The 12,567-nt window shown below is 44.8% G+C and overlaps 1 protein-coding gene across 1 annotated transcript in view; it reads right to left on the bottom strand.

Annotated features, from left to right (window-relative positions):
- Nucleotides 1-12,567, bottom strand: part of wg (Wnt family member 1 wingless) — a 17,751-nt gene that overhangs the window by 1,064 nt on the left and 4,120 nt on the right. The window contains exons 2-3 of the mRNA XM_011506468.1: nt 11,824-12,086; nt 31-305 (exon numbers count right to left, since the gene is read on the bottom strand). Coding sequence (XP_011504770.1) covers nt 31-305; nt 11,824-12,086 — 538 coding nt within the window. The remainder of the gene's footprint in view (nt 1-30; nt 306-11,823; nt 12,087-12,567) is intronic.

Below are 12,567 nucleotides of genomic sequence, written 5' to 3'. Positions count from 1 at the left end.
CAAATGATAGAAAAAATCTTTGCTACTTACCGTTCGGCCGGCCTCGTTATTGTGTAGGTTCATCTTCTCGCGGAGATTCCTTCCGCGTTCGCCAGTGTCGACAAACTCTCTAGAGAATCTGAAGCCGTAGCCGATGTTGTCCGAGCATCCTCCCCATTCCCAGTCACGGACGCCCGAGGGTCCGCGCGACTGGTGCGAATAATCACAGGAACAAGACTGGATGCTACCCTCGCTGCAGGCTCGCGCTATACTGTGCGTCACCGCGGCGCTCGTTATCGCATAAATGAATGCGGTTTCTCTGCAGCCTGAAACATGAAGAAACGCAATGTTCCCTAATAACTTTATCGTTATTCTCAGAAATGATTGAAACAATGAATATATACGTTGACCGGGCGTCCATCATGGTTCACTCGGGCTATGGCTCATGCCAATCGGGCTTTTATAGGTGGACGGCGGACTATGAGAGCTAATTGCTCGATTAATTCACGATAGGATGCCTCGTGGGTGGAGTACTTTGCGCATTTTGCGAAGCCTCGCGCACTATCGTTCGTACTCTAATGCGCGCGCGTATGCAAGTTCGATGGAATATAACGTTTTACAGTCTTATCTGTCTGCTTCGTTAAAATCCCGAAGCAAAAGATGGAAAATTTTATCGCCATATTCTAATGAACGTAGAGCGGGTGTCGTGGTGGCGGGGGGGGGGGCCGTTTCCTTTGGGCACGGCACGGTTTCTTGAACGTGAAATTTCGCGTTAAACTCTCCAATACGCGCGCATTTGTATGCTCAAGACCACGTCGCCCCGAGACGCATTATGTATTTTTCGAGATAAAGAGGTGACTCCCTTGTCATCCGCACGCTCGGTGTCCTCCTCCTCTCCGTCGCCCGTCCCGCCGCGGACCGCTCCCTCCTCGGCCCACCGGCCGTCGGCGGATCCCTGGTCGCGGCAGGTCCGCGCGCGCGCACCCGCACGCACATAACTAGGCGTATTGCCGAGGTGGGCACGAAGGACCGCGATACGAAGCCGTATGACGACTGTGACCCGTGTCGTACGTGAGGCCAGGCCGCTCTGCTCTTCATTGGCAAAAGGAGCAAGAGCAGTGGGAACGGCGAAGCGCGAGCCAAACGTGTTTTGTTGCGGTGATGGCGGTGGTGGCGGTGACAGCGGCGGCAGCGGCGGTGGCAGCGGCGGCAGCGGTGGCAGCGACGGACGACGAACGCGCGAGGCAAGTGTCAGTTTCGATAGGAGATTAAATTATTTCGTTCGAGGAAGCGAGCTCCCGGAAAAAGGAAGTTGCGAGCAAATATCGAGAGCGAGAGCCGCGTGCCGGTTCTTACCACCAACTGCGTCAGTTCAATTCGCTTGAACGTAAGGCGTTTTCTCCCACTCGCCTCATTGCGCACTTTTATCCGAGCAGTTATTACTTATGATTCATAATTATCTATTTAGGGAACAATATCTCAGCCCGACGCATCTCGACGCATCTTCTTACCCAGTTTTCAACTTCAACTTAGGATACAAGTGACGCGTGTTTTAACGAGCAATATAAAACTTAGGTTGTAATTGGAGTTCTAATATGAATAATTTATCCCCAATGGTTGATGGAATTAGCAATTAGTCGAGATGTTATGAGGTTTGTAGTAAAGTTAGCCAATAAATAAAGCGTTGAGGCAATAATAACAGAACGAACGTTAACTTCTTTTTTTCAAGTTGGATTTATAAATAACGAGAATATAGTATTCTAAATGAAAAAGTAAACCCTACATAAGCTCATATCAATGAATAGTGGTAATCATTAAATTAAGAAAAAAAATTGATTTTACTCGACGTTGTTCGTGTGTTATTGTTCACACTTCTTATGGATATTAAACTAGGATTGGCCGCAGCTCGTCTCTCCGACTCCGCACACGCGCGAACGAAAATCAAATTTCTTTCCGCATCGCGCTCATAAAATAAAAACAATGCGAGCTGCCTGGCTTTACGACACTTTCGGGGGTCAGGAGAGAACGGAAGCGGAGGGCGGAGTGGAGCAAAGGTGGGCGCGCGAGCGCCTCCGGGGCGCAGCACAAAGGTGCCGATAGACACCTGCGCGTGCTTTATGCAGATAAGCCCCGTGGCGCGGGAGGAGGTGGCGGCGGAGGAGGAGGGAAGAGGCGCGCACGCTCTCGCTTTTGGGTCATCGCTGCGGCGCACAGGTTAAGGTCACCTGCATTCCCTCTTGCTTCTTCACCTGTGGCTCGCCAAGCGCACGCCTCCAGGTAAAGATTTTGCACGCGGCGAATTGAGACGTTCCTTTCCTACTCCTACTACCGAGTCCTTATAGCCTCCCACGCGCGAGACTGGGAAAGAATAAGTGAGAGGAAAGGAGAGAGAGAGAGAGAGAGAGAGAGAGAGTGAGAGAGTGAGAGAGCGGCGGGATTGTGTTATAAGTAATCTGTGCGGACCACCGTGAGAGTTTCTCCCGAGGGTTTCCTGTTTCATTTGTTTTTTCAGCAATGAATTAGCAATTTTGCAGTTTCGCAAGGGACGTAGGGCGACTTTCTTTTTTGCCGGATGCATTTGGTATATGTAGTACGAAAAAAATTTCGTAAATTATCCGTCGATGATACTAGCCCAGCTCAAGCGGAGATTTCAATTTTGATTCGTTTTAATGAGTTGTCGAGACGAGTTCGGCCGTAATCTTAAATACTTCAAATACTTTAATTATTGTAGTAAAATGATGTTTTTATAGTATCAGTGAAACAGAAAAACAGAGTCGTTAGAGAATACAACGAAGCCAGTGTCTTTAATGTCAAATAACAATATGTGTGCGCGCGTGTGTGTATGTGTGTATGTTTGTGTGTGTATGTGTGTGTATGTTTGTGCGTGCGTGCGTGCGTGTATACGTACTCTTTGTCTCATTCCATGAAATATTAGAGAACGAATAGGAAAAGTCGGGCAAAGGCAATAAAGATTTGGAATAAATTATTTCAATTCCGATTAAATTTAAACCTAATGAAATTCTAAAGACGTTCGGTAGATTTCTTGGTAAGTTTGAAAATTTAAAAAGTTGAGGAAATATAGGAGAATGAAAAAGTGCGACTGTATAGAAAATCAAGACGTCAAAAAAGCACATTTTGAAGATACATTCGGGAAGATGATAGAGCATATCGAATTTCGTAGTCGAGATTTGAAATTCGTCACAAGGTGGCATTTTGACGGTGGCTCTCGTACATGGAAAGCTTCTTTTTCTTTTAGCCTCGAGCAATAGATAGATTGAGTCTAAACGAAGTGAAAGACATGAGAAGAATAAAAGAGAAAAGATGGAGAAAGAAGCCGTAACGACGAGTGGATAGCATGTGGGGGGGGGGTAAAGGCAGTGACGTCGAGGTGAGCATTTTTCCTTAATCCCTAAATAAACGAGGACAGGTCAGAGAGGAAGTAGAAATTCCTATAGGCCACTGTAAGAAAGAGAGCTGAGATTTATACCGTTCCACTCGGTTATCTCTACGTCCCCTGCCTCCCCCCTCCTTCCGCCCTTCGCAAACTCCTTCTCCTCCCACTCCTCTTCTTGCCCTCGTGTACGTATACATACTCTTACTTTCCGTTTCATCAGCCCTTCTTTACTGACTCTTCATCTTATTATACCGTGGTTGGTCTCTATCCCTTAAATTTCATTGGTTCCAGATATTATTTCTCATCATCATCGACGAGCGCAACGAAACAACTCACTGAGACGTTGGCTACAAATATCGAAAGAAGGGAGAAGACAGAAGACTACATTGGCTTTTGTGACCTTCCAATTGAAATGAAAAAATGTCAAATCTAAGACTTCCCAAATGGTAGAAGCTACACTACACGGTGGGCCTTACGGACGTGGGTCCCTTCGTATTTATACATTTATGTTACTAGTTAGAAGAAAGCTACGTCGACACTGACATTTTTCGAGTTAATTCGGTCATCAACTAGTCGAGCAGAAAGAAACTTATTAACTTTGATGAGGTTTTGCGGATACTTATTATTATTATGGTCTCTATGCTTTCACTGGTATTTGCTTTACAACTTCTTTTAGAAATTTTATTGAAGTACATGTGAATAATAAGTAAGGCGATAATAGTATTTGAGATTGGCTATTTTGGAATTGTAAAAACGTGCTTGAAAAAGTTTGCTGTTGATATATGTTCAGGTTATTAAAAGAATTCTCGGAAAATATTATTGGAAAATTTGTAGGATTAGATAATATTCATCAGTAAACGTGTTTATCTTCTTTCCTCTCCTTCTGTATTGTTATCCTTGCGAAACAGGTGGGAAACAGCTTATACATCCTTACCAATAACTACTAGTGGATAGGTTTGCGTTTAAAGGAGGAAAAAGGAAAAGCAAATGTACTCTTACTAATAAATGTAAGAGCGACAGCGAGCAAACAGTAATCTCCGTTTATTATTTTACACTCGGCGGTTATGTATAAAAAAAATTTGCGGCTGACCGACGGGCAGATAAAGCACGGAGCATGGACTGCGTGTCTCGGGACAGGTGTAACGGAATATTGCGGAGAGCGAGTTATTTCCTCTCGCTTGTTCGCTCTTATATTTGCTCGACGTCCTGGGACTCTGCGTTTGCCCAGCCTGATAAAGCGCCAAGTATTTATTGTTCCTAACCTCCGCTTGTTCAAACAGACTCGGGATTATTGAGAGTCGGTTCCTCTCTCACTCACTCACTCACTCACTCACTCACTCACTCACTCACTCACTTTCGGAAAAATAAGGAAGAAGCCTCGCTGTTTTTGTTCCCATGAAAAGATCCGATAACGATTATTCTCCATCGCCCCCCCCCCCCCCCCCCCTCTCTCTCTCTCTCTCTCTCGCTCTCTCTCTCTCTAGCATGGGAGAGATAAGCTCGACCGCTCCCTTTCAACTCCACTATATCGTAGCGCGTGTGCAATGAGACGCCGGGCTTTGTTTGATCACCATAAAATGCCAGTCGTAAGAGAATGTAGCGAAACAATGAGCTGCAAAACATTTAATATCGATCACGTTTCGATACCCGCTCCTGTGAATTCTCAATTTCCATCATATTTCATGCACGGACAATTATATCCATCATATCTCTATATGTTTATATTATTATCCCCTGAGCTGTAATGTAAACAAACTTGATGCATGAATTTCCAATTATTGAATAGCCAATTTATTGTAAACGAAGCAGGAAATCCTACACTTTAATAATGCAATTAATGCAAGCAACGAGAATAGTAAAGAATAATCTAAAAACTAAATGAGTAGACAGGGATGCATAAATTGTGCCCAAGAAAATAGTTAAGTCAGTTTTACGAATAGACTATGGTTCATTTCTTTCTCATCTATCATAATAAATTCGAACTTCGAACTTTTCAGCAACATCGGCATCGCCAAGAGTCTTAACATCTATTCATAATCTTCGTGGGTACATCATTCAAAGTTGGGCATAAGATTTCAGCGCTCGACGATATACGACTTGTTTTCTTCTTGCTCCTTTTTTCTCCTATCTCTTTCCGTCATAAATGCCTCGCGCGAATAACCGCACGACTGTCCCTCTGACTTTTGAACTGCTCTCGTAGTCCAGACGAGTAGCCGTGCTCTCAGACTCGGTGCTCAGGAAAACAGCGAGCACCAGACTGAGGAGGTATAGGGGGGAGAGAGGGTGATGAGATTGTGGGGGGGGGGGGGGGGGGGGGGGGGGGGGGGGGAGGGGGGGATAGCCCTAAGCGACATCGCGACGCAACTTTACGAGGGGCATTTGCGTCAAGCTGAAATTCCACGAAGATAAAATCGGCGGAAATTATTGCTACCGCCGAGAGCACGCGGTACTCCTCTATCTGTCTCTCTTTCCCGCCATGCTCTTTGCCTCTTTGCCTCTGTCTACCAGTTTTCGCGTTGACCACTTCGAGAATGTCGGGCGGACGTCCGCGAGGTTTTCGTTACCTACGCAAATACGTCGATGCACTCGTGCTCCTTATTCTCCTTCGTTTGCGACTTTTAATGGAAACGATGGGCGAGCGCGATGGGCATTATGGACTTTATCGAGTGATTTTGTGCGATTATGTACCAATAAATAAAATGATCGCGAATACTTTTGTAAAAAGGGCACAACGATTATTGCCCAAGCGTTAATGTACTTTGCAATTAAATGTAATATGTACGCGCTGTACTTTGGTTTATTTATTTATAAATAAAATGATCGCGAATACTTTTGTAAAAAGGGCACAACGATTATTGCCCAAGCGTTAATGTACTTTGCAATTAAATGTAATATGTACGCGCTGTACTTTGGTTTATTTATTTATTTTAGGTTTTCATATTTATTCATTTTTTTTTTTTTTTTTTTATCATTTTATTAAATTTTCAAAACTACAATTCCCATTAGCATATTAATATTTAATTTCAATGCACGAGACTTTCTCATTCGCAAAAAGCGAAATGCGTTCCTTTCCTTGACGTTTATATTATTTAGCAACGGCTGCGTTACATAATGCTTGTCGATCGTTCATTTAAGTCGTTAATTAGTGCCGCGTCGTCTATATATTGAAAGTATAATTTTAAGTAAAAGTGACAAGAAACGCGCGACACGAATATTACGTGTCTGTTGATTTGGAAAAAGGCGTTCGAGATTTATCGGAAAATCAACGAAAAGGAGCACTGACACTTTCAGTCAGTTACTCCCCTGTAAGACGTCCTCCTCGATCCTCCAGGGTATACATCGCTACTGTTTACCACATGAAAAATTCATCCTGTGGACTAGATGAGAGTGAAGTTATAAAAAGTACTTGGTTGTTTTTAAAAAGTAGTCGAGTTGTGAGTAAACTCGATCTCAACTACCTCCAGCTCAATCCACCCATTTGCGATATATATATATATATATATATATATATATATATATATGTATATAAAGGCTACATAATAGGATTTATTAATGTGGAATGACGATATCAACCCCGTTCCATGATACAATGTGCACGACGAGCTTGTAGCGCTGGGTGTCTCAGCGGAAAAGCGTCGTGATCGCATTGAGGAAAGTTCGTGGTGGACAATTTCTTCTTGAGGCAGCCGGCAATCCCATAATAGGCCGAGAGACTCACGAGAGCGACTCTTGCTTTCCATCGATCTCTTTACTCTCCAACACAGTCTTTCATCCCCGGCAGCATAGACACGATGTAAAAATGACGAGCTTATGATGAAGGCTGATGGGGGATGGTGGGTAAAGGGAAGAAGAGCGCTTAAGCTCGCGGCTCACGTTTTCATAAGAAATGCCCGTCGGTGCATGTAGACCCATCATAGGTCGGGACTTATGGCGGTGTAAGGCTCGCGCGAGCAAAAAGTCAAGAGGCGAGGCGCGGCCCATATAAAGCCGAGGCGAGGCGCGGCGAGCGACCGCAAATCTATTGATTGAATTTATTCTATAAATGGGCCGATTATGTCGGCAAGACAGGGATATTGGAGAGCCTCCGGAGAAAGAAGGGGCACGCGGCGCTGCTTAATGAAGACGTGATTGGTAATGTCACGGCGATTTGGTGGGTTAGGAGGGTGGGAGGGAGAGAAGGGCGATTTTCAATCGAGAGACACTCGAGAGTAAACACACGAGGCCGTACTTTCTATAATTTATGCCACATTCGCGTCCCACGACTTTTTCAATTGGCTAATTGGCTCAAATCGACAGCCCTGCAAAAAGGCTCCTCTAATGCATTATTATCGATAATTTACACCTCCGACGCTTCTTACGCGAAGAGAATGACGCTTCGCTGTCGCTCGTAAATCATCGGCTCATTTCGCGACCAACGACGTAATTTAATAGGCCGAGCCGTCGCGGATACACCCGCAGCTCGGCTCCTTGGCTCGATTAACGGGAGAGAATTTCGCGCATCATTACGCGAGACAATAAGCGTCTCGATATCGATCGAGTTTTATTCCCGCGGGCAAAGCTCGATCTCCTTTGCTCACTCGATCAATTGCGATTTAATAACGATGGCGATCATCTTTATTCTCTCTTTTAATTAGTCGTCGTTCCGCGCGTGAAAGAACTCTGCAATTACTCAAACACTCCACCCAAGAACGTCGATCTCCCCGCCACGTTACATGCATAGACAATTCGCCGTATTAAGTTTCGTTCAGTCCTCACTCGTAAAAAGCTCTTGTTCATCGAGTAACGATGATTCCTTCGGAATTACCGAAGGTTCGCGAGCACAGACACTGGGACAGGACCGTCTCCTGAAACCACTCAGTCACTCTTAGACGGCACAACATTGGCTCACGCGAACTTTTCCTCTCAGGACTCGAAGAGTACGGTCGTCGCGCCGTCGGATGCCCGCCTACCCCGGGCGAATCACAAGGGCCGGAAGAGCTCACGCTAGTCTACTACCTCTTAGCGGTAAAATTATTACAGAGCTGGTCAGGCTGCGTGTAACATCGGGCGCGGAACGTGTCTCGGACGCAATCTGCCGCGAGTCTCGGATTTTTTGTTAAGGTAGAATAGCAATCGGCGCCGGATAAAGTTAGTGGCAAAGAGTGGCGTTTCCCCGCCTCTCCTTCGTTATCCCAAAAATGTCGGGAATTGGAGAGACGGAGACTCCATCGAGTTGGAGTCGATGCGACCGGTTGTGGCGAGTAGAGCGAGCGCAAGGTCAGTGACAGTTGAGGACGCTATTTCCAGCGTCATAGGGCGAACAATAAGTGGGGAATGATATGCACCAATGGTGTGGTAATGTAGAGGCGGGGCCATAATTTCGTTAATATTCCAGTAATTTTTCGGGAATTAATTAGTGGCAGGAAGCGCGGGTGTAGATAGCCTAATCCGGAAATAATCGTTTAATGCGAAAGCGGTAAGTTGGAGAATACGAGGTATTGGCCGGCCGTTACTACGCACATCCGCGTACAATCTTGTGATCTTAAAATAGTGCCGGCGGTATGTGTATGTGCGACGCCAAGGTGCACATTACAGATCGTCGATGGGTATCTCCTCTCCTCGCGCCTCCACTTGCGCTTGTACGCGCACTAGACGGTCCTCGACTGGCGTATCAAGTCAAATGAATTTCTTAATTAATATCAAAGGATGTGGGCCAAATTTTCATTATCTCCAACTAGCGCGCACATCAAAGCTCTTGAGCTGACAAATCGCTGCCCAACTATCGGCCGATTATAAATCATCATACGTGTGTAGCCTCGTACATTGGGCTGTGCACGGACGTTAATTGTTCGCTCTGACAAAACGAGCAAGGCCTTACTGTTGTTGATGATGCGTAGTGGCTCTTGTCGAGCGATCAATCGACTCCTGTCAGGATATATGCGCAGAGCAAAGAACGAGATTATAAAGGAAGGATATATGATAGCCCATTACCGAGTCGGTGATTACATTTTGAAGGATATTTATTGGAAAATAAAACATCGGTTGAAAGTCGTTATTAACCATCCTATTCTTTCTTAAAGCTAATCCATTGTGTATTAATTTATAGTACTTTAATCGGCGATTTGACGATTTATAAAATATTCTGATAGCAGGAGAGCTTAACTTCCATTTTGGATATGAAAAGCAAATATTCGTGGCACGACATTTTTATTCTCCGCTTTCGACAATTGTATTAAAGTAAAATAATCGTCGTCATCATTTTATACGTCTATCGAACTTTCCAAATAAATGAGAGATTCAATAATGATAACGTACAGATGATAATATGTATTAGTTAAACGAGTGCAATATAAAAATAATTGAGTTTCGATTAAATCGATCGATGTACTGCCAACACTCTGTGGCAAAAATTTCTTGAATGAGCAATCTCAATAAACCACTATTATCAATATGGTTATCTGAGATATACGAAATCGCGCTTATTTCGTCAGCCTATTCTTTGTTCCGCTAACCCCCCCCCCTCCAAAATCCTTCTCCATCTGTGTATCTCTCTCTCTCTCTCTCTCTCTCTCTCCCTCCATTTCTCTCTCCTTTTCTCCTCTTAACTACTCACCGTAAGTGGCCATATGTGAACACACAAATCACATAATGGGCGAAAGCCTTTGGTGGGGGGTCGCGCATACACTGCAGAAAAAATCACTGAGCTCCCAATATCATGTGGACGAGATCTAAAAGAGCCGCAGGGGGGATGCCCTCGCCAAAGGTCCATTATCGGCTTGCAAAACATACATCTGGAGGCGTGTTGTTCGGAACCCTACTCTTTTTTTTAAGCCCCCCGTGCTCTCTCTCTCTCTCTCTCTCTCTCTATCTCTATCTCTCTCTCTCTATCTATCTATCTATCTATCTATCTATCTATCTCTCTTTCGTGTATTTGCCCGTCTGCCATTCGCACCAACATCGGACCAATTGTCCCCGTGATCATTTTGCTAATTGTTGCACGTGTGGCGCAAATTCTAATCGCTAAATAATAATCACGAGAGATACCTTAATTGCCGTTCGACAAAATTATTCTCTCTCGCATCAATTGTTTTCATTATTATTCTAATTATTTGTTCGATAGAGAATTCAGCAGTTTGACAAATAGTAATCAATGACAATGGCAACAAGAATGATGTTAAACTACGTAATACTAAACTTTACCAACGAATTTTTGGTTCAAATGTTTAAAATGATAATATTAACGTGCACTTGACGATCAATTCAATCTTAATTACATTGCAATGTGGACGCGGCTGCTCTGTATTTTGTATGATCAGATGAAATGTAAGCGAGCACGTCTAAGTAGAGTGGCTGACTTTTTTATTCAAAATAACGAAAGATCTTTTCGTCCGAGAAAGAAATAGCAAGATGCAGAGAGAGACAGAGAGAGAGAGAGAGAGACAGACAGAGATAGAGACAGAGATAGAGATAGAGATAGATACCGAGATAGAGAGATAGAGAGAGCAAGGGATGTAGTGGAGTGAGTGAGTGAGGAGGTTCTGAGCGAGAAAGACAGATATTTGCCAGTTGCGATTTTAACTGTCCGCCAGTCACTTTGCCACTTGGCATCTCGCACACAAACGCACACAAGTAGGCATATACGCAATGTAACCCTTCGCTACGTCTCTGAATGGCGGCGTCACCAGCTCGTCCGTAAATCTCTATCGAAGATAGAAGCCCCGACGACAACCGGTCCTTAAACGCATTGTTGGACAATGGGTCGTTTTTGTCGCGAGCGGAGGCTGCCCACCTTATCGTCATCCTTTATATAAAGACCTGCTGCGACTTCTCTCTCTCTCTCTCTCTCTCTCTCTCTCTCTCTCTCCGCAATCGTCCCCCCTGCTCTCTTATTCTCTCTCAGCCGTCGATTAATGTACCAAGAGGAAGGGTGGAGCGTTTCGTTATGTATGCAATGCGATGCAGCCCCTGAAGAGCCGAGGGACGCGAATCCATATGGGCCCCGGGAGCAGCCGATTAGAGAAGGGACATTATTTTATCGAGTGTATGACATATTTCACGAGTGCCGGGCGCATGAATTATTTATCATTATCTACGCAGTGGAATTCGATTTTATTCCATTGGTCGGATGCTTGTATTATTGGGATTTTCTTTTTGAAGCTCCCTTACTCGTATGTAATTGGCGGGACCTATCGACTCGCTTCTTCCGAATTTCGATAATTTTCATTTACTCATGCTGTACTTTTATCAACCTTTATGACACGTAATTCCAAAGACTCGTTTTACGTTAAAATTGATAGCGACACTGGGAGAGTCGATGCTTATAGAAGCTATCGAGGCAGACGGTAAGAGCCGAGAGATATTTTCATTATGGTAAAAGTTTCATGCAATGTCTAACAAGGAGATAAAAGCATCAGCTTATCAGCTTAACAAAAGTACAGCATGGCCACGTGAATATTACAAGAGAAGCTCACCTCTGTCGACAATTTTGCCAAAGAGATTCTTGCCCCTGAGGAAGTTTTTCGTGGAACAGTTCCACCTCCTGTTGCGAAACTGATGCTGGCACTCGGTGATGGCCTGATTGGCGCCTCTCGCCACAGCCATTAAGACGCCGGGATTCTCTCTTGCTAACCTGCGCTGCTTTCGCCTTAGTGTCGCGTAGACCGTCGGGTCCATGTGCAAAGAGGTCGGCGACATTGGCAGCAGATTGTTCGGCTCGCCTGCCTTCGCGATGCCCCTATAATATGAAAATTATCGTGATTAATAGGAAGCCTTGGGTCATTGCACCGACACACCCACTTAATAACGAATAGCGTGATAAAAAGATGCGACTTAACGCCGAGAGGCTGTCATCGGGTATACAAAAGTGCATTGTGACAAGAGAGATTGGTAAATCAGTAGCTTTTAACGTATTCGCGGCTCGCATTTTGAAAGGCGAATGCTCGAGCATTATTAATAGTATGTGGCTGATCAAATTCGAAAGCTGGTCTCATTTTCTCGGTCCTAGTTTCCCGTCAAACACGACCTTCTCCAATAAATTTCCCGTCCCGTTTGCGGAAGTAGCGGCGCATTTCCCGATAAAGCGTTAGGGGAAAAGTGGCGCTCTAAGTGTCTGAAAAAGTATACAGGCGAAGAGGCGTCGGCTAAAATTGACGCGGGCCAACTGCAGCCACTTGAGCAACGGTGCGCGTACTTTCTCCTTGGGGGGGGGGCGGGGG

The sequence above is a fragment of the Ceratosolen solmsi genome, unplaced genomic scaffold (assembly GCF_000503995.2).
Source record: "Ceratosolen solmsi marchali unplaced genomic scaffold, CerSol_1.0 scaffold10, whole genome shotgun sequence".
NCBI lineage: Eukaryota > Metazoa > Arthropoda > Insecta > Hymenoptera > Agaonidae > Ceratosolen > Ceratosolen solmsi.
The sequence above is the reverse complement of the archived record's forward strand: the minus strand, read 5'-3'. Positions and strand labels throughout refer to the sequence as shown.